The 25,313-nt window shown below is 53.0% G+C and overlaps 2 protein-coding genes across 3 annotated transcripts in view; one reads left to right on the plus strand and one right to left on the minus strand.

Annotated features, from left to right (window-relative positions):
• Positions 1–8,584, plus strand: part of FANCI (FA complementation group I) — a 58,313-nt gene extending 49,729 nt beyond the window's left edge. The window contains exons 31-38 of one of the 2 annotated variants that reach the window (XM_019726751.2): positions 57–150; positions 455–642; positions 1,346–1,399; positions 1,485–1,544; positions 5,260–5,331; positions 6,615–6,710; positions 6,976–7,080; positions 7,937–8,584. In XM_019726751.2, the coding sequence (XP_019582310.2) occupies positions 57–150; positions 455–642; positions 1,346–1,399; positions 1,485–1,544; positions 5,260–5,331; positions 6,615–6,710; positions 6,976–7,080; positions 7,937–8,002 (735 nt within the window). In that variant the 3' untranslated portion in view covers positions 8,003–8,584. The remainder of the gene's footprint in view (positions 1–56; positions 151–454; positions 643–1,345; positions 1,400–1,484; positions 1,545–5,259; positions 5,332–6,614; positions 6,711–6,975; positions 7,081–7,936) is intronic. The other variant, XM_074318345.1, reaches the window with a different exon arrangement.
• On the minus strand, positions 7,849–25,277 carry POLG (DNA polymerase gamma, catalytic subunit). Its single transcript, XM_019726752.2, has 23 exons — positions 25,080–25,277; positions 23,533–24,309; positions 20,636–20,831; positions 19,641–19,805; positions 19,382–19,528; positions 19,157–19,236; positions 17,760–17,942; positions 17,508–17,659; positions 17,245–17,371; positions 16,135–16,371; positions 15,099–15,216; positions 14,829–14,915; positions 14,411–14,518; positions 13,778–13,938; positions 12,999–13,052; positions 12,794–12,911; positions 12,242–12,377; positions 11,883–12,129; positions 10,507–10,629; positions 10,215–10,380; positions 9,883–10,091; positions 8,858–9,018; positions 7,849–8,334 (listed from the first exon to the last, which is right to left on the minus strand). The coding sequence occupies exons 2-23, from the start codon at positions 24,147–24,149 to the stop codon at positions 8,258–8,260; spliced, it is 3,669 nt and encodes a 1,222-aa protein (XP_019582311.2). The 5' UTR covers positions 24,150–24,309; positions 25,080–25,277; the 3' UTR covers positions 7,849–8,257.
• Positions 25,278–25,313: the final 36 nt, after the last annotated feature.

Consider the following 25,313-nt stretch of genomic DNA (forward strand, 5'->3'; position numbering starts at 1 on the left):
ATCATTACACCCGCAGCTATGTGCAGTGAGCCATGCCAGACATTCTTTTCTTTCAGTTACTTGTTCTGAGTCAGGCTGAGAAGGTCTTAGAAGAAGTGGACTGGCTAATCACCAAGCGTAAGGGACAAGTGAGCCAAGAAACCATATCAGGTACGATGTGTTCAAGGTCCCCAAAACTGTGATGAGAGCAAAGCCAACCCAAATCCAAAGTGGACTCCTGCATAGAAGTGGAGGCCCTGAGCTCCGTTTGTTTGAGGTGGATTTCCGGTGTGATGAAAGTAGACAGTAGTGTGGCTATGGCTGCGTGGTTATTCATTCTGCATGACGAATTACGTGCTCATTTTCCTTATAGACATAGTTAATGGTGCAGAATTGATTTCGAGATTTCTTTCCCTTTAACTACTAGAAAATAAGGCCAGTTAGGTTTGAATGTGCCTATTTCGTTTCCCTTCAGAAGAGGCCTCTTCACAGGCAACTCTTGCAAACCATCCCATTGAGAAAGCCATCATCATGGAACTGGGAACCCTGCTTACATTTTTCCATGAGCTGGTGCAGACAGCCCTGCCATCAGGCAGCTGTGTGGACACCTTGTTAAAGGACCTTTGCAAGATGTATACCACTCTTACAGCACTTGTCAGATATGTGAGTATCTGAGAGATGGTCAGGATTACCGCCACCGTTCTGCCCCAGCCAGCAGGGGCGGCCAAGGCTGTGGAGTGCCTCTGCACAGGGCTCTGCCTCCATCTTTGCAAGTCATCGTACTCTGCCGTGGGTTTTAAGTTAATGCTTCTTAGTATCTGTTAACGAGAAACTTGCCATGCACTTGAATATTTTGGTCCTCAGCAGACATTCAGAGGGTGATAGGAACTAGGTAAGTCAGTTGTGAGTCTAGTGGTGATTCAATTAAATACCTAGGCATAGAAAACTCAAGAAAGATGGTAGACGACCCCACAGCATACTCATAGATAGTGCAGCTATCTCTGAGAAGGTGCCCCTCTGGCTACATGGTGTAGCTTCTGTAGTGGAAACACTAACAGCCTCTTCTCTTTATGGGCATTTTTTTAAAGGAAAAACAGCAGTTACTGTTTTTCTAGATGCAGGGACTGTCAGCCTGAAAGGTTTTTAAAGCAATGAGCTGAACAAGTCAAACAGAAACCCTTTCTTGCCTGTTGTCTGGGAAGCTTAGGCGCTTCCAGGAGGGAGATAAGGAAGCCTTGTATGTAGGCTTCTCTGTGAATACGGTAGCTTTTCTTTTCCCTCTCCAGTCAGAGCAGAGTCACTGAGTCACTGTAGTTTCATGGCATTTGTATAGGATGATATGCTAAATCTAGGAATCTCTTGTTAGTATCTCCAGGTGTATCAGAGCTCCAGAGGAATTCCAAAAATTATGGAGAAGCTGGTGAGTCGAGAATGCCTTTCTTAGGAAGGGGGGGGGACATTTTATTTTTACACTTACATTGGTTTTTCCTCCTCCTTTGCTACAGGTGAAGCTGTCAGGTTCTCATCTGACACCCCTGTGCTATTCTTTCATTTCGTACATACAGGTAAGTGATTCAGAGTCAGTACCAAAACAGAGCCTCAAGTAAGAAATGACTTACGTTCTCAGGGGCTGTTTGGCCACCTGAGCTGAGTATATACAAAGTTTCTTCCCTATTTGCCATAAGCCAAAGGTGCCCATTTGAGACTAAGCCAAGGCTTGAAGTCTTTGCGTCAAGGAAATCTTCAATGACACACACAAAGAGCTTGATCTAATTTGGTGAGAGAAACATCTGATATGCTCGCATTTAGAGCGGAGAAAGAACAAGCATGCTTGGGCTCAGTGACTTGGTTTATTGCTGGGTGGGCACCTTTTGGGAATGGGAGTAACGCAGCGAGCACGTGAGGGAAGGCCGCGATCAGGGGTAGTGTGTGTGAGAGCAGCAACACTTTCGAGGAGGTCAAAGGAATATGCGCTGCTTCAGCCAGCTGGCCAGACCCCTTTTCTTCTCCCTCTAATAAAATCATGGGCTCTTTCAGGATGTGGAGAAATTTTAAATGTCATCTGGTCTCAAATACCATCAAATTCTTGCAGTACTTGAGTCCCCTTTACTGTTGGCCCAAACCAGCCTTTAGTAACCTCGGCATTGACCATTGGGGCCAGATAATTCCTTGTTGTGGGGCTGTCCTGTGCATTTTAGGGTATTCAGCAGCATCCCTGGCCTCTACCTACCAGACCAGTAGCAGCCCCCCAGTAGTGACCACTAGGAGTATCTCTAGAAATTGTTGGGTGTCCTTAAGGAGCAAATTTGCTCCAGATGGGAACCACTGGCTTAAACACATGAAGTGACAGGGGACCTGTCTCCCAAGGCCACTTAGTCTTTGCAGTTAGAGTATTACAAGGTAGTTACTGATCTTTGAAGAATGGAAGAGAATGCCCACTAATGGGTCAGTGCCAGCCGAGATTTTAGAAGCAGTGCAGGGCCACGGACTGTGAGCGTGAGCGTGATGCCCACCGGTTTTCTGCATCTGCACCGTGCGCAGGCACAGCCCCCTCCTATCAGTAAGGCGCCTCACTGTGTACTAAGGGCACCCCCGCCCCTCCCCTGGAGAGTCAGTGACCAAGTGGCCTGTCACCTGGGTTTAGCCAAAGGAGTTCTCAGTGAGCTGATAGTTGAGGTTCTCTATCACCTTGCCTTGCCTTTGTGCCAGCTTTGTGATCCGGGTCAGGGCTGGATCATCCACTTTCTGTCTGGGCAGACCTTCTACAGCCTGTTCTCATCAAGCTGTTACTTGTGGGCCTCGCTAAGTTTCCACATGGATGCCATTCCGTCAGATCTGTTGTCTGTATATAGGATATACGCCTCTATTCTTTTTTTTTTAATGTTATTGGGGAATACTGGGGAACAGTGTATTTCTCCAGGGCCCATCAACTCCAAGTTGTGGAGGGCATAGCGCAATTCCAAGTCCAGTCGCCGTTTTCAATCTTTAGTTGCAGGGAGCGCAGCCCACCATCCCATGCGGGAATTGAACCGGCAACCTTGTTGAGAGCTCGCGCTCTAACCAACTGAGCCAGCCGGCCGCCCACCCCTCCATTCTTAAATTCAGTTTTTGAGTTCCCCGTCCCCGGGTCTTCATGATGCCTATAAAGGGCCACATTTCCCAAAGTATGCTGTATAGCCTGAGATAGTCCTCAAAGACAGAGTCTGTGAGAAATACTTACACACATTTATCATCATTAATATGTTAAGCATATTAACATTGCTGACAGAACTGAGAAATGTTCACTAGTTTTCAAAACTATTCATTAACTTGTTTTTAATAACAAGTATTACTATTTGGCAGAAGAGCGTTTCACAGAGTACTACTTGGGAAACACTGCTTAAGACCATTTTCATTTTATTAGAACAAACATTTAGAGAACCCTTACCCGGTTCTCCACACGTCTTGCCTGCTGTTAAGCTCTTTCCATACACCACCTCACTCATCCTCACTACACTGTGACTGGTGGTTATCCCCATGTAAGTGATGAGAGAAGACAGTTAAGTGCCGAGAACAGCTAGCTAGTTAAGAGGTAGAGCTGAGACTTGAACCCAGGTAGTTTGACTACGCAACAGGGGTCAGCAGACTTTCTCTGGAAAGGGCTAGATAGTAAATGTTTTGGGTTTTACAGGCCGTACATTCAGGTCTGCCATTGTAGCATAAAAGCCACAGGCAGTATACAAGCGGTGAGCCAGATTTGGCCTGTGGGCTGTAGCTTGCCAACCCCTGCTCTAGAATCATACTTGGTACTCACTGACGTTTAAAATGTTGGAGGGTTTGGGGCTTTTTGTGTTCCTGACCCCATTCTCAAGCATTTTTCTTCTGCGAATCGCCAGGCACCTCCTAGACTGTTATTATTTTTTCTACATTACACAAAACCCAGGTTATGTATTCCCTGGGTATTCCCCCTTTCCCATCTATATTTGACCTAAAGCCTTTCTTGACAAGCCAACTGATCCACAAGCAAATGTTTTTGTCTGACCTTCTGAGATGTACTTAATGGAATTAACTCCCAGCTCTTACCTAGAAATCAGGATTGCATTTGCCACATCTTTCAGAGAACTCTTTATGCTCTCATATATAGCCCCTTCTTGTTTTCCATAGTCTTGGATTTCAATGGGAAGAAAGCAGTGAAAGTCATGGATCCAGAAGCCTTAGCGTGCTGCTCAGAAGTGCACTTCTGTAAAAGATGCTTCTCTCCCGTCCTGTGGCTCCACAGGAATGGGCAGTGCATGGGGTTGGTGTAGGGACTTTCAAGAGGATCCCATCTTAGACACAACCTCTAAGAAGATGGCTCACTTCCCACTTGGTCATGAGTTCTATCTGGGGCTACTTTCCTGCCCCTCCCTTTAAAAAGGGGGTTTCATCTGCTACCATCACCATCCTCTACCCTGCCTTCCAGGGCTAAAAATAGATTTCTTCACATCAGCCCCTCTGGAATCCTTACCATTTCTTATTTTCCAGAACATGCCATGTGGAGCAAGCCTCCTGCCTCTCACATGGCTCCAGTGGTATAACTTCTTTCCGTTTTCAGGTCTCTGTTTTAATTCTCCTACTTGTCCATGGAACATGGGAAGTTCCAGTCCTAGAAGGCATAGAACTCCCCACTTGTAGTAAAGGTGCCTATGTTTGTGTACCTCACACTTGGCTCTCCAGACTCTTCTGCCTCATCAGAATCCTGTACTTCTCGGTTCCCTTTCTTTATTAGTCCTTACTTTCTCCAGGAGTTCTTTATTCTACAACATAGGGAAGGATGGAAGTGTTCTATGACTTTTAAACCCTTCCCAAGCATGTAACCACATGGCTGATAAGACATATCTGGAGATCGCCTCTGCGGAGGAAGCCTGCAGACCCCAGAAACAGCCTCTCCAGCTTCTCCTTTATGGAACCTTTAGCCAGCTGCCCAGTAGGGAAATACTGATCCCTACGACCGCCTTGAAGTCCATTTTAACCATCCTTTTGCACCTTACCGGTCCCTTGGCAGGCGTGGCACAGTAACATTCGGTCCTGTCCTCACCTCCATGTGCTAGTTCCAAGAGCAAGATTGTAACCCTCATAGCAATAGAAAACAGGATGAGAAGCATCGCAGAACGTTTCCTGTCTCCTAGCATCTGCTGTGGCATAGTCTCTACCCAGACGTGGGCCCCTTAAGAGTCCCCAGACCTGGCTGTAATCACCTTCCTAGATTACCACTAGCCTGCTCAAGGCTTCAGGAATAAAATAAATTGTTTGTTTCTCTAGAACAAGACACAGAGCCTAAAACATACTGGAGGAAAGAAAGCGAAGAAAACTGCTGCCGTTGCCACGGCCATGGTAAGCCGCTGACAGCTCATGACTGCGGCTGCTGGGGAACCTTGACAACATTGAAGGAAGCCAGTCACAAAAATGGTGCAGAATAGGCAAATCTAAAACAGAAAGTAGCTTAGTGGTTGCCTAGAGCTGGGATCGGATTGGAAAGGCTGGGAGAAGTGTCTACTAAAATGGGTATAGGATTTTTGGGGTTTTTGCGGGCATGAAAATGTTCCCAAATTTCTAAGTTGTGATGGTTGCACAAGTCTGAATATACTGGAAAAAAAAAAAAAAAGGAATTTTACAATGTAAAGGGATAAACTGTATGGTTTGTGAATTATCTCTCAGCAAAGCTGGGGTAAAAGTATGTGTGTATTTGCTTCTCGGCTCATGGATTTTAAGAGACATCTTTTTCCTCTGAACCAAAAACCATATGCTTTACTCAGGAAGCACCAGAAAATCTGGAGCTCTTTTTAAAAAAATAGAAATAGCTTAGGTTACCCACTGGGGATTGTTTTAGGCAAAGTTAGTAAGTGCAGAAGGTGCTCCCCCAAGTGTGTAAGAGCTGGTGAGGGTGCAGAGAAGTGCACAAAGGTGAGAATCAGTACGACCTCAAGGGGGCATCGTGGCAGTAATGGCTGAATTTTAGGATGTCTGTACACACACTTTAATGTAGTAATGCCGCTTTTAGGATGTCGTCACGAATAGAGGACTGGCTCAATGGGTTATGCATTTATACTGTAAGGTACTGTGCAGGCATGAAAAAAATATAAATCTCAATGCTCAGATATAGAATTATCTCCAAGGTATTTTTTAAAAAGGTGAGAACAATGTCCTCATTCATGGGTTTTCTTAAATACAGAAATATATCTACATGCATAAGAAAGAAGTCGTTGGAAGGATCTACAAATTATAATTCAAACCAGGGGAGAGATGATATACTCCCAGTAGTGAAAATTCATGTGCAGACTAGGAAGTGGAAATAGAGCTGCAGAGTAGGCTCACTGTTTAAAAAATATCAAGTCAGAGAGGCACCCAGATTTCTACGAATGGCCCTTCACTCAGCCAGTCTCTAGGGAACAAGTACTTCGGAATTTTAAATGGAGGGGTTCAGTGCAATCTCTATTGGCATTTTAAGTCCTTTGACAAGATGGAACTGCCAAACAACTTAGATTACTGGTACCTACGTAAAAGGGCATTCGATTGAAAGACACACCAGCTTTGCTCCAAAGCCATGAGTAGCTTTAGAGGAAAACTTCAGAAACCCTTGAACCTGAAATTTAGGTCTTCCCTTCTTTGCCCTATAGGCCAGAGTTCTTCGGGAAACGAAGGCAATCCCAAATCTCATCTTTGCCATTGAACAGTACGAAAAGTTTCTCATCCGCCTTTCCAAGAGGTCCAAGGTAAACAGTTTCTTATTTTCTACCATTCCATTTACCCCGTGGGACCCAGCAAACTGAAGCAGCCCGACCGCAGTGGGAGGGAAGAACTACATCCTGTTGTTTCTGATCTGATGGCCGGAATCCAAGCATCGTGTAGGAAACGGAGCCACGGTGTTGCTTGCTTTAGGAACTGAAGGGTTTGTCAGAGGCACAGCAGAAACAGTTCAGGCTGTCCCAGGACGGACCTACACTGAAGCGTGTGCCCATGCTTACAATCTTGTCACAGGTGAACCTCATGCAGCACATGAAGCTCAGCACCTCGCGGGACTTCAAGATCAAAGGAAACATCCTGGACATGGTTCTCCAAGAGGAGGAGGAGGAAAACGAAGAGGTTGGTGTCTGCGTGTAATGGGTTTTGCTTCTAGCCTATCTGGGAGCAGCCACAGATCAGTAGAGGGGCTACAACCACAGACAGAATGGGCTAAAAGATGGTCAGGCAAAGATGAAACTAAGAATTCTCAGAGCTTTGTATACTGAACCACACACCAAGGCATCCAGACTTGTGTACATGTTGGGTACAGATGTCCAGAAAGGGTGTGTTCACAAAAAAAAGGTCTTACTGTGGGTGACCCACTGAAAAATGACTGACTAGCCCCAGCATTCTGGCTCAGAAACCAGTTTATTTCCTCCTCTACTATTCCAAGTAGCGTCACTCTGATGAGTGCAGGTTAGGCCAGCCTCTTGTCCTCCTTTCCCCCTCTGGTCTGCCCGCCCCCTTTAACTTACCCCCCCAGTTACAGTAGCACATCCTGAGCCCTACAGCATCTGTGACGCAGAATCCAGGGTTTCGTCGTCTTTTGGGCCCCTCAAGCAGAACCGGAAGCTTACATAAAACACCCTGATTTCTGGCTTCTCAACACTTTTGCAACTATTCTTCAGACTGTCACACCCAGCACAGTGCACCTGGCCCTGTCCGCTGCTTGGCATTGGAGGTCAGCATGTCGATGCTCCTTCACTGTCATCTTGTCCCATGCATCTCCCCAGGCATAACAAACAGCCAAAGGGAAAGGCTTACACTGACTACTCGGGGGCCTCCCCTCTTCCTGCACTTAAGTGCCTCCTGGGAGAGGGAAAGGGGAGAAAGCATGGCTACACAGGCTTTGATGAGAAGATAAAGGATTTTTGTTTATTTCCACTGCCTCTGAGCAGGTTTATCACATTAGAGCATTATTTATTTCCTCTTTTAGGACGCTGCGTCAGAGCACGAGGGACAGAACGAAGAGCCAGCCAAGAAGAAAAAGAAAAAACAATGAAATGCCTGAGTTAATGTCAACTTTGGGGCTTCTGCTTTCTTTTGACCCAACACGCACAGCAGCCCCTTGTCCTACAGCCTGCACCAAGGTTGGCATCTTGGTTCTGAACCCACTGAACTCAACTGCACCTTCAGTTACAGGCGATCGTTCTCGAAAGGTCCTGCTACTAACAAAAGCACAGCTGAAAGCCTGAGTTGGGGGCCTGTGCTACCCGCTGAAGCTCCACAGGAGCAAATACAGAGCCGCCAGGCACAGCTACAGTCCCGGCTGGCTGCGCTTTTCCAAGGAGCCTTTGGTGAGTTCGATTATCTGGTAAATATCCAGCGCTTCACCTGAAAGAGAATGCAAATTGGTTAGCTTTCTCAAGAAGCGTACCTCGGAGCCCTGAAATGAGAAAGGGAGCTTAAGGTCAAAAAGGAAGATGGGAAGGTGAGAATAATTGCTATGTTACATTTGGAGGGTCCATTTTTTGTGTGTGTGTGTTTGTCATACGCTTTCTGGTTTACTTGTTTGGCATTCAAAGCACTTTTTCCCCCCACCAAAGAATGCACTTTGACTTTACACAATAAATGTTTAAATTTTTCTGGTGTGGTTGAAGAGGGAAAGGAACAGGTGGAAGAAACCAAGAGTTTCAAATATTCCTTCACTTCCTATGAGCAGTTTCTAGAAACACACCCTTTGTGATTTCAACATCACTGTTCACTTTGAACCCGGGGCACGTATAAACAAACAGCCTAGTACACAAGTTAGAGAAAGGATTTCTTATCCTCTGGGGCCCCACACTTCCTGTTGTCCAAGACCATGCCCCAGGCCACCTTGCATCTGATGCCTAGAGAACAGAGGTGTTATACTCACCCTGGGGAATCCCGTATCTCCTTTCCATCCCAGTTGGGTTGGAAGGGGTTTTACAATCCATGGTCACTTCCTTCCTGAGGCACTGGTCAATATCGACTGCGCTGAAAAAGGCGACTGACTGGGGCAAGTCATTGAGATCCAGCTTGTAGGCGAACATACACCTGAAAGTGACCCAGTCTCCTCTCAGTCATGCCCCGGCTGTGACAAAGGCCCATGACCCCAGGAGAAATGACCTGTGTCCCTTAGAGCAAAGCATTGCACCAAGAAAGCTGAAGCACCAGCACTGCCTTCCCTCCATCCTAACACGTCCCACTGAGATACTGAAATGCAGGACGCACTCAGCACACCTTTTGTGCCAGCGTGGTACATACGCACTGATGTAAATTCTGCTTTCAATTGTTGGACTATACGAAGACTTTCTGTTAGCTTTGTGGAGCATAACCCACCAGAGAAATAATGAGGGGGTGGTAGGGACAGCAGTGAGTATTGTAAACATTCATTATTTATCCATCAGTCAGGAGAGAGCATGTTCCCGACTGGTTCTAAGTGGCAGATCAACATGGAACTGGTAACATTTCATTCAACCACATAAATCAAATTTTACTATGAGAAAATATAACCCAATATATAAAACATGAATTATTTTCAAACACAATTGATTTTCCTCAATGTTTTCTGTTAGTAGTCAGAACAAACTTTTGGCACTTAAAACATTTACAGAAAAAAAATCTCAATTTTCTATCAATTGAGGAAAGCCTTCTGTCATTTAATTTTCAAAACAGAAAGGTGTGTTTCTAGGGCAGCGCAATCGCGAACCACTGTTTGGAACAAGGGCCTGACCTAGCTCCTCACCATTTCGTCATCCGGTGTCAATATGACACCTTCAGACCCAAGAAATTGTTTTTAAAAAGTTGAGGCTAGTTCCCCTCAGGCTTCAACACTCTGGTAAAAGCTGAAACATCATTTCTGGGGAGACGAAAACTCCCAGGCCCAAAGCCCTGCCCAGGCGCAGAGGCCCGTCCCACCTGGTCAGCAGGTTGGCGATCTGCAGGGCCAGCGCCGCGCGGTAGCGGTCCTCCTCACGCACCAGGTAGCGGACCTCGTCGTGGATGCTGATGCAGAAGCGCCCATCGATGGCGAACTCCTCAAACAGCCACTTCATGGCCACCAGCATGAGGTGCAGGTAGTCCACGGCGGAGCTCTGCACCACCCAGTTCACCCGGCTGGTCATGAACTGGGGAGGGAAGGTGGCACCGGTGACCAATTCTGCCACACCCACCGCTTCACTTCAGGCAGGAGGTAGCACAGGAGTCCACCCTCCCTGCGGCCCTCCCCATGCCCCAGGGGTGCAGAATACCTCCCCCTGGACCGCCGAGGGCTCCAGGGCTCGGCTGATGCGGCAGCCCAGCACCGGGGTACATGGTGTGTCAGACGTGGCAATGCTCTCCAGCTTATTGAACATTTCTGACTCTGTGCCCCCCATCCACGCGCGTTCTGCAACCACCTGCCACTTCCTGCGGGACCTGGGGGACCAGGAACAGAGGGCAAGCTTTGTCTTTCAGTATCTCAGAGCCAAAAACAAAGCATCCCAGCTCTCCTGGGGCCAGCCTGGACCCTCCCTCCATCCTTATCACTCCAAAGGTTCTCACTTTCTAGAAGCTTCTCTCTGGATCTTGCGAAGATCCTGCAGGGAAACCCAGCCGTCCTCAGTCTTCTCCACAGGGAGGTGCAACTGCCTCACCAGCCACTCGCCTTCATCCGTCAGCCGATACCTGGGGGCAGTGTCACCACCATCATCCCCATGTGAGTGCCGCCTCTGTGCCAAGTCCTGGGCTAGGAGTGTTCACATGCCACCATACTCCATTTCCACAATGACCCGAGGTCCTGCCTAATCCCTCCAGGCTCTTCTGCAGAGGGTAAGTGACTTGCTAGGGTAACACAGCCAGGAGTAGGTAGAGCCCAGACAGGAATCCAGGAGTGGGCTACGCCATGGCCCAATAAAGGACAGACGCCAACAAGAGCCATCACTGTCACGATTGTCCTAATGCTTTAGACACTGAACTGCCAAATGACCAGCAGGGGCTGGGTGCTAATTCCGTACGCAGCAAGGGCTACTGACCCAGACTGGGTGGGGGGTTGGGGACAGAATGGGCTGTTACTCGAAGCAGAGGGCATTTGGAGAAGCAGAAGACAACATACAGCCAGGCCTGGCTGGCCCTTCTGAAGTCCCCACTGCAACCTCAGCCATCATCAGGCTTGTCCCCTCATAGCTCTAGAGCCACATCACTCACCTGCTCAAAGCTGTGCCAGAGCTTCCCCTCCACCTGTGCCCTCAGTCCACACTCCTCTCTGAGGCCTTCAAAGTTCTCCACAACTAAGGTCCCACGTCCTTTGCCTCCACTACCCTGCCTCTGCCAGCCCATGCTCCCCACGGCGCAGGCTGCACCAACCCCAGCTCATCCTGTGGCACTTACCTAGCATTTAGTCCTTCAGAGGAGGTCAGCTAATTAAATGTGGACACTTCTCCCCCAAGGAAGTTAGACATGTACCTCTCCTCCCTCACACTTGCTGCAGGAGCCCTCCTAGGAGCCTGCTTAGGCCCCGGGAGCACAACGGGGCATTTTCAGGAAACACACTCCTATGTCAACATCAGTTTAGGGTTTCCAGTTTTCCACAGCGCCCTCCTGTCAACTGCTGTCTATCGCCAGCCCACTTCACTCACCCTGGTTCCCGGGAGGCACGTGAGTTTGCAACCCCACATTCCTGTTCATTCTGCAGGACTAGGGCTGTTGCCTTGCTACCACTCAGTGACAACAAAAGTGCAACTTTAACCCTGTGAGGAAACCTGCTCAAGGCGGAATATTAAGCAAAGTATTAAGCAAATGTCGTAATCCTAGGACGAACCATCTTGGAGCTAGGTCACAGGTCTGAGGAAGAGGGGCCAGGCACCGGCACAGGTAACGGGGCAGCAAAGGTAGTAAAGCAAGCCTGCGGCCCTGGGGGAAACGACAGGGGGGACGCTCACCTGCGAAGGCCCTTGGTGACGGCGTACATCTGCTGGGCCTTCTCAGCTGCCTCCTGGTGCGTGAGCCGGTGGTTGAACTGCATGAGCAGGCGCTCCGCGAAGGGCTGCCCCGCCCCGTAGATGCGGCCGTAGTTGAAGATTTTGGCGTGCTCCCGGCTGATGCCCACTGTGGCCGCTGTCTTACTGTGCAGGTCCGTGCCCCTGCTCTTCCGGCCCTGGAGGGTCATCCACCCGAAGGCCGTGCAGCCTGGGGCAGGCAGGAGTGAGGCAGGAGGCTCAGAAACCCTCTGCCCCAACCTCGAAGGCCGGGTCTCAGGGCTCGGGCTGCCTGCACCCCGCGCAGCCCGGTGCCCACTCACCATGCATGCCAGCAAAGTGGGCATCTCCAAGCACCGCTGCGATCCACAGCTCCTGTGAGTCCACGTCAGCGCCCACGAGCACGTACCCGGGCGGGGCCTGCACCATGGCCTTCAGCTCGCTGCCTACTCGGTCAGGCTGCAGGAAGAGTGAGGTCAGGCCCTGCCTACGCACCGCAGTGACACTCCTCGCACCCCACTCCTGGAGCCAGACTTGACGACGCTGGGGCCTTTTCTGAGAAGGTGACTTTCGGGAGAGACGATGGCACTACCCCAAACTCCACAGTCCCAGGGACGGCCGCCGACAGAAACAAGGCTGACAGGTAAAGAATCCCTGCTCTTTGCCTGGCCCCATAGCCCAACAGCTGTGACTGTCATGCCTTGTCAACACCTGGCCAGGAGGGGTGCCCAGACATGTTTGCTGAAAACATGAGTTGTGAGGCTGGACCTGAAGGTGAGTCCTGCCTGACCCAGAGCTTAGGTTCCTTTACGTGCTCCTGTTTCTAGAGACACAGGAGAGGAAGGGTGGGGGCCGCTGCTGCAGAGGACACATACCCGGGCATTGCTAGCAGTGAGCCATGTGGGCTCCACGGCCCGGCGGGTGATGGTGCCAGCGGTCACCACCTGAGGCAGGATGGCCCCATAGCGGCCTTCCTCATCGTAATGTGGGTGCCTGGGGAGAGGGGGAGAACACGAGCCTCAGCCCTAGGACCCACCCCACTCAGATCTTCTGTCCCCACAACCACTTGGCAGGTCATACCTGGTCACAGCACGGGGCAGAGCCGACCTGGGCAGCCACACCACCATCTGGGAGCTGTGGGGACAGACTGAGGTTCAGCACAACCAGAGGAGCAGAATCTACCCCCTTCCCAACAGGGAACTCAGTGCCCAGCTTTGGGGGCCGCTGTGTCCCCTCCTTGCCCAGCCTCCACCTCCTTCCCACTGACTTGACTCAGGATGGACCCTGGTGCAGCCACCTGGGGCCCTAGAATCTACCAGGCAGGAGCCTATGCCATCTGGGAACTGGCCGGCCGTCAGGGCAGCTTCTGTCCTCCCAGAGTCCCCGTGAGGTGTCCAGTAGCATCCTGCCACCACGGCCTGACCCACACTCAGGGCAAGCTGCAGGCCACCGCAGCGCTCTTCTCACAAGACTGCTGCTGGCAGCCACCGCCACCTTGGAACTAGCCTTCTACATGAAGCCCTTTGCCATTCCCAGCTAAAGGGGGTGGCCAGCTCCCCGTCACGCACACCCCATGGCTCCAGCAGTTAACACTCAGGGGTCCTTGTAGAGCTGGGAGGGGCCGTGAAGGTCCGACAGTGCCACTCTTTCTACACAAACAGGGACACCGAAGCTGGAGGGCATGGGACTTGCCCGCAGCCACAGGGCACCAGGACTACACGTGGCAGGTAGGCTGTTCTAACACTCAGCACAGGCGGCGGCGGGGCCCTGGGTGGGAGGCAGGGGCAGGGAGCCCAGGGATGCAGAAACCTGGCCAGGGGCACAGGCAGGCACGTCTCTGCCCTCCCATGCTGGCCCACCTGATACGTTTGTGGGCATTCCTCCAAAAAGAAATCATTTTGTTGATTTCCAAGGCACGAGGCCCACTGGCACCTCCTGGGCCAGCCTGCAGGGTGCCATCCTCCATCTTGGGCAAGAAGTCCTTGGCAAAGGGGCTGCCCACATTGCAGCTGTTACCATCCTGGAGAGGGCAAAGGAAACGGGCTGGAGGCAGGTGGCAGCCCCCTGGCAGGGGAACCGGTGCCTGTGCACTTGGGCTCTGCCCAGCATGGAGTGCAGAACCTTGAGCCATCGGGAGCAGATCCCTCCCTGATTGCAACAGGCACACACAGGCACGTACCCAGGTGCCGTCAGAGACACACACGAACCTGGCTCCCCTCACAATAACCTGTCACGTTGCAGATGCACTGCCAGACACTGGGCACGCTGGCATCTTTGTCAGTTAATTCCACTACCATGCCCTTTCCTACCCAATTTTCAGAAGAAAAACCAAGCCTCAGAGAGCTGGTGCTATTGGCCTTGAGATTACACTCTGCCCCACTACTACCGTCCTTCCTGCGAAGATGGTGGCCTCCTGTCTGAGTCACTCGGAGGCCTGCTGTGGGCTCCGAGCAGTGAGGACAGCACACAGCACAGCACGAATCAGGACCCACCTTGTGTGGCAGCTTGAAGAACCAGCAGCCAGGGATGTCCACATCGTTGTAAGGTCCATTGCCATGGTGATAGGCGGGCTGGCTGGCTGGCGGGCCACCAGCACCAGTCTGTGGGGGCCACACACCTACATGAGGCCCTGCTCCTGCACCTGCATTCAGTGCGGGCCATGCGGTAGCAGGGTGCGGAAAGGGCCTGAAACACTGAGCAGGTAAGCTGGGAAGTGACAGGATGGCCACCAGCTCTCAGGCTTCCTTCCTCCTTGGCCTCCCAACCAGTATGGGGCCACAAAGGCCAGGCAGCGTCTCCCAACCCCCCAGGACCTTGAGAACTCTGGTGGGGGAAGAGGTACCTGGGCACAAGAAGAGGGCTGGGCCGCCCAGTGCCCCCTCAGAGAACCCGAGCACGCGCCCCACTCACCAGAGCTGGGGGTTGACCTGGAACTGCTGCGTGCAAATTCTCCATCTTGACCTCAGCCTCCACCTCGAAGCAGCCCAGTTCTTCCACCTGGATGGGCCCAGGTACCCAGGGAGTGAAGCAGGAGGCTGAGTCGGCCTGAATCCACCAGCCCCTCCCTGTGGCACGCAGACAGCCCAGGGTGATGCCACACCCCGTGCCCCACGCCCCCCTTCCCTGCGGGGGAACAGAGAGCCCTCCCCAGAGCTCAGGCTGCTGTTCGCCCATGCTCACCGTCTGCCACACGCTGCTCTCGGTGAGCAGGAACTCCTCGGCCAGGCCCGCCTCCTGAAGCTCCGGCTGCTGCTTCCCCTGCTCAAGACAGTGCCTCCTGTACAGGGACTCGATGGCTCTGGGCAGAGGAGAGCAGCAGCGCCCTCTGATTATGGGTGCCAGCTGCGGGCCAGGCAGCCACAACTCCCTTGTTTAGTCCTCAGAATCGGTTCTGAGGCAGAAGTGGGCAGCGCTCTCCCTGGTTTTTAGACAGTGAATGACAAATAATCGAAAATGACATAGCACCTTGGTGGCAGGCTGGGGTTCGAGGCCTGGTCTGACTCAAATCGAAGCTCCTCTTGTGCGACAGAACTGCCACCTCCCCAAGAAAAGCTCTTGGAGCACAGCGATGGGAAGTCAGACTGGCTCCTGTCAGCTCATCCAGCCATCAGCTCAAAGGAGCAAGGCAGGCCGACCCCAGCCCTTGTCCAAAAGCCCCGCATGGGAGCAGGCTGCCCCGTAGAGCCAGGACTCTTGATTCTGGGCCACTTCCAGTGCTATGGCTTCTCCCCTACACCTGCCTGTCAATAGCTCGGGGTTTGTGATCTCAAATCACCTGACCTCCCTAGGCCTTTGTTTTGTCAACTCAGTCATGGGGATCACCGTACTCTCATGGGCAGCTTGGGAACAAACCAGGGCAGCCCCGAACAAGACTTATTATCCCCAATTATAATTAGTGCTCCATACATTACATGCAAATAAAGAAAAGCCCGTCTCCCCTGCCACTTTGGACAGCCCTCCCACTGCATATTCCTGTGAAGGCAGCTGTGCCGCTGGGCCCAAGAGTAGGACCTTAGTCCTGCTGCTACCGAGTGCTACGCCCTCAGCCCCCCACAGGCCTCTCAAGCCCACAGGGAAAGGGCAGCCATGGAAAGGAAGAACTAGGGCCCAGACTCTGACCTAAGTTCTTCCCACTACCCTGAGCTGGGCTTGGTTTCTCTTACAAGAGGAAGGGCTCCTCAGACACCCACCCCTTTTCCCCGAGCCTGAGCCTCACCTGTAGGGGCAGGCCACCCCCGTCGATGCGAGGCTGGTGCCCACCGGCACCTGAGCCAGGTTGTCCCGCCGCCCGGGCACCAGGTACCCCCAGCCGTGCCGCTCTGAGAAGTGCAGAGGGAAGCCGTCCCAGGTGAGCGCCATGAGCTTAGGCGTGAGTCGCATCTGTAGGCTGAGGAGGCTGGGGCCTGGGGTCCATGCAGGGTCATCTAGCCGGGGACAGAGCTTCCGGTACCACCTGCGCCCCGCCCCCAAGAAGAGAAGAGTGTCGCAGTGGGAGGGTGAGGACAGCGTGGGACTGCAAGGAAGGCCCTCTCCCCCTTGCCGTGCTGCACCCGCCCCCTACGGCCCTGAAGACTTTCTTCTGGTGACCTCAGCCTGCAGTCACCACCCTCTCCCTCTGGGATGTGGCCAGGACCCCCACAGAGTCCCCGAGAATAATTCAAAGCTCTCGAAAGATCCTACATCAGCCCCCCGGACTGGTCAGAAGCCAGGGCCCACAGGCATGGCCCAGGCTGGGTTCCTTCACAAGCTCCAGTTCGTGCAAGGTAACCGGGTAGAGGAACAAGTACATCGCCTCTCCCCGCTGTTCTAGTGACACTCCAGGCCTTCAGAGCTACGTCTCTCACATCCTATTCACCAGGGCTGACCCGAGGGGGAGGCCAGTGAGGCACCCAGGGCCCAAAACTGAAGAAGACCCGATTCTCAGCATCATGCAAATGCAAAGCTGGCACCCTGCTGTTCCCCCTGGCTGCCCCTGTTTTCCCAGCTCTGCCACTCTCTGCCTCAACACTGATCCCTCTTCCGTGTGGTCCCGAGTATAAACACCAGCTGCACTGGCTGGTCTGCATGCCTGGCTCCTCCTGGGCTGCAGCAGCTCCTGGCAAGGAGCTGTGTTCCCATGTGTAGCCCTAGTAGCTGCCATGAGCCAGCAAACCGCAGGTGCCCAGTGTACCTGTCCTGAATGAGTCCAGGGAGCCAGGGTGGGAGCAGGAACACGAGACAATAGAACGAATGGCAGCACACCACTCCTTGTGCTGGGGCCCAGGGCAGGGGTGTCCTGGGACAGGGTGAAGACGGCCTCTGGGTATGTTAGGGGGACACGGCTCACCCAGGGTGTCCAGGAAGGTGCTGGGGCCGCTTGGGCAGGAGCTCTGTGGTCCCCTTCAGCTGCTCCAAGCAGGCACGTGTCAAGGCATCTCGTTGAGACTCCTCCTCCTCACTGGGGGGGCCGGCGTCTGCACAGGGTCAGGAGGACAATCAGAACCAGGGGAAGGTCCCTCAGAAAGACCTGCCCAGCCTCCTTATCTCCAGAAGGCCGGAGCAGCTTTCCCAGGGCCCATCCCTGGCCCACTTCCCGCCCATGTTCCCCACCTTCCTGGTCCTCGGGATCCCCAGGGGCCCCAGCCCCCTCGATGGGCAAGTTGCTGGTGGCGGCCGGCTCCTTCCTCTTCACCTTTGCCTTCTTCTGCTTAAACTCTTGCAAGTCCCACTCCAGGTCCCAGAGCCAGGGGTCTTCTTTGTACCTGCAGAGCCAGTCCAGCAGAGCAGGGCTGAGGCCAAGCCGAAAGCCAGGACTGTCTGCCCGTCCCCGGCCTGGACCCTGCCTGCCCGCGGCCTGGCTACCTCTCCCCGGAGAGCAGCTGGCAGGCGTCATTGGCCAGGTCCATCAGCGACTTCTTCATCTCCCGCTGGAGCTCCTCATAGGTGTTCTGCGCCTCCTCCAGGTAACGTTCCCAGTTCTGGTTGACAGGCAGGTAGGAGACACCCATCTCCAGCATGCCGGCCAGGGTCACCGGGTGGGGACACCTTGGGGACAAACACCAGGGTTTTGGCCCAATCTCTGAGCCAGTTGGGCAAGCCTCAACACAACCACCCACACAGCATAGCTCTAAAGTCAGAGAGTCAGAGTCAAACCCCAGCTTTCCCACTTCCCAGCCATGAGACCCTGGGTAAGTTACTTCACGTCTCTGAGACTCAGTTCCTTCATCTGTAAAATGGAAATACACTCATGTGCTGCTTACCAATGGGGATATGCAGAAATGCATCATTATGGAGAAATGCATCGTTAGGCGATTTTGTCACTGTGTGGACATCAGAGGGCACTCACACAAACTAGATGGTGTAGGCTGCCACACACCTGGGCTATACATACAGTATAGCCAAATGTTCCAGGCTACAATCCTAGGTAGCATGTTCCTGAACAGTCTAGGGAAATGTAACACCATGGCACGTATTTGGGTATCTATACATACCTAAACATAGAAAAGACACAGTAAAAACATGGTATAAAAGATAAAGTGTGTGTGTGTATGCGTGACATGGTACTATGTATAGAAAACCCTAAAGATTCAACCAAAAAACTATTAGAACTGGTAAATGAATAAAGTAGCAGAATACAAAATTTATATTCAGAAATCAGTTGCATTTTTATACACCAATAACAAATTATCAGAGAAACTAAGAAAATCCCATTTACAATTGCATCCAAAGGGGGGGAATCACCTAGGAATAAAGGAAGTAAAAGACCTGTACTCAGAACACTGTTAGACAACTCACAACTGGGGTAGTCAAGTACATGGGGGTATTTCACAGATGAGAACATTGAGGCTCAGGGAAACCAAGTAACTTGCCCAAGGTCAAATGAGTTTGGACACCACAGCCAAGATTCAAAAATGGGGTCTAGCTGACGCCTCTGACCCCGTCCTATGTCCGACTCACTAGCAGACACAACCAGGATGACGTAAAGCCCTCGGGTCTGGATCTGGGTAGAGTGGGTGCTTCAGAAACTGGGACATGCACGTGAAGCCCCAGCACAGCCCTCGCCTTCCCGCCAAGGCCTCTGTAGAAACCCAGTGTCCAGGGCCCAAGTGGCCACCACTGGACAGAGTGGCTCCACTCTTACAGCCCAGAAAGGCTAGGACCCCCAGCCCGAGAAAGACCCAGCACCACCTGATGGCAGTGGGCCCAAGTACTAGGAACCCACTGACCCCCAGGGGTTCCCACAGACCGCCCCCCCTCACCTCTCCAAGAAGAGTGGTAGCTGCTGCTGGAAAACCTCGTAGGTGGCCCACACATCCTGGGAACAGTACTGCATCAGGTCCTGGCACAGGAAACAGGAAGGTGCTGGGTGGGCAGCCACGCCACTGCCTCCGCGGCTCTCAGGTCAGGTCTGGAAGCTGTCATCCCCGGGGTCACCTGGAGGTCTGCCACAGCCTGTCTCCCAGAGCCCGTCTCCAGCACCATACCTGGAAGTTCTCACGGATGTCCTTTATGCTCCCCTTGACAAACAGTTCTCGAGGCTCCTTCTCTAAGGGAGGCCCCCCCACATAGAGGCTGTGCACGTCTGCTAAGTTATTGACACTGCTGATGTCCAGCCAGTCCCAGGATGAGATCTGAGGGGCCAGAGCAAGGCACGTGGCACATCAGCTTGGCCTCAGGCCAGACAGGCAGGCTGGGGAAGGCGTCCCAAGCACCCTGCCCCAGCCCCCCGCAGTGTGCTCTCACCGCTGGGCCGTTGGTTTTGCTCTGGACCTTCTGGCCTCGCTGTGTGGGGTGCCGGGCCTTGTGCTTGCCCTGCTTGGCTGCCATCCACAGACTGCGCTGGAAGCTGCTTAACCCTGAGATGGCCATGTGCATGCTCATGGTGTCCAGGAAGCGCATGTGCGAGCCCTGAGGACGGGAGGCACGCGGGCTGAGGGGCCGGCCCCTCCGCGGCTCCTCACACAGCCTCCCCTCCCATCACACAGCCTCCTAACAGTAAACAGAGTTAGCTTCATGCTGGCTCATGCTTGTCCCTGGATCTGGGAGGAGCCTGCCCTCCCCAATTCTAGGCACCCTTGAAGATGCAGACGTGGCTCGATCCCAACACACCGGTCCTTCCCAGAGTCCAGCAACAGCTCTAAGGAGCACCGTGGGGACAGAGCAGCCAAAACAAGGCCTTTGAGCTATCAGGCTCACACCCGCCCTGCCACTCACAACCTCTGTGGCCCTGGGTAAGTCAGCAAGGCTGTCTGAGCCTCAGCTATAAGCTAAGGCTGCTCTCACCTGCACTGCCTCTCTCCTAGGGCTGTAGTGAGAACACAGTGATAAAGCACTTTCCATAAAATTACCAATTTCCACAACTATCCACCAGGCGTTTGATGTGTGCATTGGTCAGACCCTCTGAACAATCCTATGAGGTAGCTTCTGCTATCTCCCTCTTTTTACGAATAAGGAAACTGAGGCTCAGGGATGTCCAAGAGCTCACACTGCAGGATGGGAGCCCAGGCTGCGTGGCCCAGAGCCTCCAAAGACCCATGCGAATGCCACAGAGAAGGGCCATTGGTCCTGTGACAACTCAGGTTCTGTAGCAGGCAGGTTGTGGGGGCAGAACAGCTGGGCCCAGGGCCTGAGGCAGGGCTGGCCCCCAAGGAGCCCCACGGCCATGCCTGCCCTGGCCACTGAGGTCAGGGCTCCTAGCCCACTTGTGCCAGACCTAGAGTTGGCCCCAGGAATCTTACCTGGATCAGGTACTGCTCCCTGATATGGGCCCGGTCAAAGGAAACATTGTGCCCCACCACTAACTGCTCTTGCCAGTCTCGCTGGGTGGGGCCACTGGCACTGGCAGGGACCTCCAGGGGAATAAGGTCAGCCGGCGATAGCTGGCTGGTCCAAGAGTAACGCTCTTCCACCAGCCGCCGGCTGCACCAGGAATACCTGAGGGAAGCGAGAGGCAGGTAGGTTCAGCATCGCGGCGTGACACTTCTCCACAATACTCACTGCACACTTGCCACCAGGTGCCAGGTCCTGCACTAGCAGCTGGGGACACGAGTGAAACCAATGTGTGCACCTAACCCTCACACAGCTAGAGGTCCTGGGGGGCAATGTGGGGGTATGTATTGTGGGGAGGGGCCCATTACAAAAGTTTCTTTCTCCTTTTTGACTTCCACAGATGAAAATGGAGCTAAGTGCCACAGTATTGAGTACCGTCAAGGTGTCTGTTAGTTCTTCGTGTGCGTGGAATCTGTGCTTGGCTCTGAGGTGTTCTGTAAATACCATCAACCCCTCATGTCTATAAACACAAAACAACTAGTGCTCAACGTGCTAGTAAAAAAGAGACAATTATAATAGAACCCAAAGTGGAGATTTTTTTTTTAATTGAGAAGTGGCAAAAAAAAAAAAAAAGACAAATGCTGCACTCAGATACAGGAGGAATCATCTGATGGCTGGAGAGATTCTGAAGGACAGAGCAATCACACACCTCGGAGGTGCTGTGCCTCTCGAGCACCCACCTCAATGAGAGACCAGGGTAAAGTGCCAGCATGGAGGGCATGTCGCCATTGGCAAGGGGTGGGGGTAGGACAGCTGGGGTGCGAGCTGCCTGGTGAGGGCCTGAAACTGATTCAGAAAAGGCTCGAGTTTGCTCAAGATTCATAAGGCCAAGCGTGGGAAAATGGTCGCTGAGGAAAAGCCTGTTGTGAACCAGATTATGCCAAAGGGTCAAGGCCATTAAGCATCAAAGTGAGTGATGAGGCCACATGTGTGGCCACCACAGCTGCAAAGGAGCTCCCTGCAACCATTATGCAGAGGAGGAAGGGTTATCTGCCAACAGTTTCAACACACAGAAAAGGGGGTGGGTAGTGGGAGGGGGGCAGCAAAAAGAGGTTCCTAGTTTTAAACCTGGTAAAATCTAACTCCCAGTCCAAATGGTGGGACTATATCTCCAGCTGATACCTCCTCCCCTTCCAATTTAGCAGGTCAAAGCCCTTAAAAACACAAAAGAAAAGGTTGAAAACGTGAAACATTTGAGGCTATGGTGATACCAGGAACGTTAGTTGCAATAAAAAGCCATAATGGTGTCAAGATCCAGGTCTGCAGCTGTGCATGAGCCATCTAATTATAAATTTGTGTTAAAAAGAAAAGAAAAAGCCAAAACACAAACACCTCTGGTAAATTTAAGATGAGTCAGAACCAATGCCATTAATACTAACTACACTTTCCCTATGAATTTTAGGTAAGTGCTGACAGCCTAGTTAATGCCCAGTAGTCTGATGACCAAAGCCCTTACCAGCAGCCTTTGCGAAACCACCCTATAGGCTGTCCAAGCAGCTTTCCTCTCCCTCTGGAAATTGTGAGCTGGTCAGGCACCTGACATTACGCAGCCACATGGTAGGGACGTGCCCAGGTTAAAAGTGGACTGCTCTGAGGGCCCCATCAGGCACAGGCATAGGCTCCCAGGAGGAAGGTCCCATGCCCCTGCCGCCAGGCAAACTGAGCAATCCCCCCAGTTCCCTGGCAAGAATGGAATGAGAATGAGACGAGGATGGAAAGGACAGGGAGTCAGAGGTGAAAAGTTAGGAGAGGAAGACAGAGGAAGAGAAAAGAGACTTCGGGGAAATTGGCCAAAAGTGACCAAGGGATCAAAAAACAAGTCCTTCTCAATGGTTTCCTAATTTTCTTTCAGCCACCACAGCCTACTTTACCTTCTCAAATGATGGACGGTATTCCCTCTATTTTGACCACCGAACTATATAGTAAGTACTGAGATTCTCATCTTAACTGTAACTAAATAAATGTGGGGTGATCTAGTTTTGCTCTTTTCAGCCATGAATGCCTACCTTATCTATTTAGCCATGTTTTCACCAGTTTCAACTGCATATTTAACATTTCGCAGCTTTCTTTACAAAGATGTAGCTTCCAATAGGAATAAAGAAACTGCCAACTTTTTTGCTGGCCATGCCTGAAAGCATTAAGGTTGTAAATAGTATTTTAATCCTGGAATGAAGAATAAAAAGGGGAGAAACAGTACCGCCATCACTGTTTGGAAAAGCAACTTGGGTAGCACTTAGAAGTTTACTTGAAAAGAGGGAGGTTGGATATACCTTTTGGGGACCAAAATGCCTGCTTGGGAGGCTGAGGGAAGGAAGCAGCGTTTCTCAATTGGGAGTGGTCAGGGGGATGCTACCTCCAGGGGGCAATTTGGAAATGAGGGGTGGGGGGGGTCTGGCATTTAAGGAAGCAGCAGGAATGCTAAATGTCTTATACTGCCTGGGACAGTCCCCGCAAAGGGAGATTTCTCCTGCCCCAAAACCAGAAACACGGTTCAAATATCTTAGACTAACTTCTCAGGAAGCTACTAGGTGAGGGGGTAAAGGCACCAAATCAAGGTGATCTCAAGTGGTCTCTTGGTCAGTCTCAAATATACACTCTACTGTGAATCTCATACAGCCCCTCTCACCACCTGATACCTGCTTGGATGTTTGTGTACTGCCTGTATCTTCCTTCCCTGAAAGCTGGGTCACCTCCGAATCAGCAGTCGCTAGAAAAGCACCCGCCCAGCACATAGCGGGAGCTCAGAAAATGTTCACTGAACCAAACTAGTAAGCTGGGTCCTGGACGGACCCCAACCCCTACTTACCAGGCCAAGGGGGATATGGCCACCGCCAGCGTGGGGCAAGTTCCCTCTGCCAAGCACACCTCCACGTCGAACACCAGGGCCCGCTCCTCGGGGATGGCCACGGGTACGGCCTCCCCCGCGGGGCCGTACCGGGTCCAGCCCTCCGCCCAGGACCAGCTCGGGGGCCGGGGGGGCAGCTGGGCCTGCAAAAGCGAGTTGGCCGCCTCCAGGTAAGGCAGGCTCTGCTTCTGGGCCAGGAGGCGGAAGTGCTGGTCCAGGTTGCCCCCGTAGAGGGGCGGAAGGCGCAGCTCCACGTCGGGCAAGGGAACGGCCGGCTGCCCCCAGAGCCCGTGCTTCTGCAGGTGCTCGACGCTGCGGCGTACCGCGGCCTCGCCGGGCATCTCCCCGCCGGGCCCGAAGATTTGCTCGTGAAGGCCTCTCGAGAGCATCTGGATGTGCAGTGGGTTGTGCCGCAACTGGCCGCCCTCCGAGGATGGCACTTGCGGCTGCGGCGACTGCAGCTGCCCGTCGCTGGGGACGGTGACGGAGTCGGAGCTGGAGACCCAGCGTCCCGGAGCTGGAACCGGCCCTAGCCCGACGGTGGCGCCGGCCACTTTCTTCCAGAGAAGGCGACTCATGGTTGGTGCAGGGAGCCCCCCGCTGGGATTCAGGACACCTGGCTTTGGGCTCCAGCTTGACTGCTTTTACTGGCTGAAAAACGTGGGGAGAGACACGTCCTGCCTCTGCTTTCCTGTCAGTGAAATGGGCCTGACCATGCCTGCTTTCCACCTACAAATCCTAAAGGAGAGAGATGATTTTGTGTTACTACATTCGTTATCACCTGTTACATTAGAAGCCATCATTCCTTGAGCACTTACTGCGTCCCAGGCAACGTGCCAGGCGCTTTTAGGTACATTTTCTCAGTTAAGCCTTAAACGACCTGGAGAAATACCAATATCCCCGCTGAGTAAATAAAGGTTCACGTAGGTCCATCAGTGAACTTGGGGAAGGTGAAGGCTGGTTAAAAGCCCAGATTCTGGAGTGGGACAACGCAGGTTTGAATCCCCGCTCTGTCTCTTAGGAGCTGCGTGACCTTGGGCAAGCACCTTAGGCCCCAAATTCCTACTCTGTAAAATGGGGTTAAAGAGTCTACATGTCACACAGAACTGCTGTTTGGATGACAAGGGCGAATATATCGCGCGGCCCAACCCTCAGCCAGCGCTGGGCAAACGGTGACTGGCCCTGATCGCGACCGTCACGGCCCCAGGGCCTAACGCCGAGAGGTGCCAGCACCCGGATTCGAACCCTCAGGGTGGGCCCGTCAACCCCCAGGGCCCACTCCCACGTTCGGGCCGCGGCCCACAGGGCCGAGGGGAGCCTGCAGGGGGCGTAGGGGGCGGCCCTGGTGCTCCGGGCCCACGACCGCCCGCCAGTGCCCGGCGGCAGCGCCGCGGTGCGCCCTGGGACGAGCCTACTCCCCGCTCGGGACCTCGCTCCCAGGCTGGAGAGGGAGGGGCTGCGCCGCAGCTCAAAGACCCGGCCTCCCCGGCGCCGAACCCGCCGGAAACCTCGGTCCGCTTAGTGGCTGCGGGTCCGCGGCTCCCGATCCCAGACCACCGATGCGGCGTCTCCCTCCGCGCGGCCTACGCAGCCTCGGGGTGGCGTGTGGCCTCCAACCGATCAGCTCGCCTCGCTGGCAGCTGCAACTTCCCGTCTGCGCTGCGCTCGGTCCCGCGGCTTACCCGAGAGGCAGGCGGGGAGACTCCGGGCGCGGCCAATAGGAGGGCCGCAAGTGGACCGGT

This window comes from Rhinolophus sinicus, linkage group LG13, assembly GCF_036562045.2.
Source record: "Rhinolophus sinicus isolate RSC01 linkage group LG13, ASM3656204v1, whole genome shotgun sequence".
Taxonomy (NCBI): Eukaryota; Metazoa; Chordata; class Mammalia; order Chiroptera; family Rhinolophidae; genus Rhinolophus; species Rhinolophus sinicus.

Excerpts from the sequence above, each read along its gene's own strand:
- POLG (XM_019726752.2), bottom strand. The coding sequence starts at position 24,149 with ATGAGTCGCCTTCTCTGGAAGAAAGTGGCCGGCGCCACCGTCGGGCTA. Across the intron at positions 16,372-17,244 it reads CACCTTCCTGGACACCCTGG|GTGGTACCGGAAGCTCTGTC; the intron begins GTGAGCCGTGTC and ends GGCGGGGCGCAG. Across the intron at positions 12,912-12,998 it reads CTGCCCCGTGCTGTGACCAG|GCACCCACATTACGATGAGG; the intron begins GTATGACCTGCC and ends CCCTCTCCCCAG.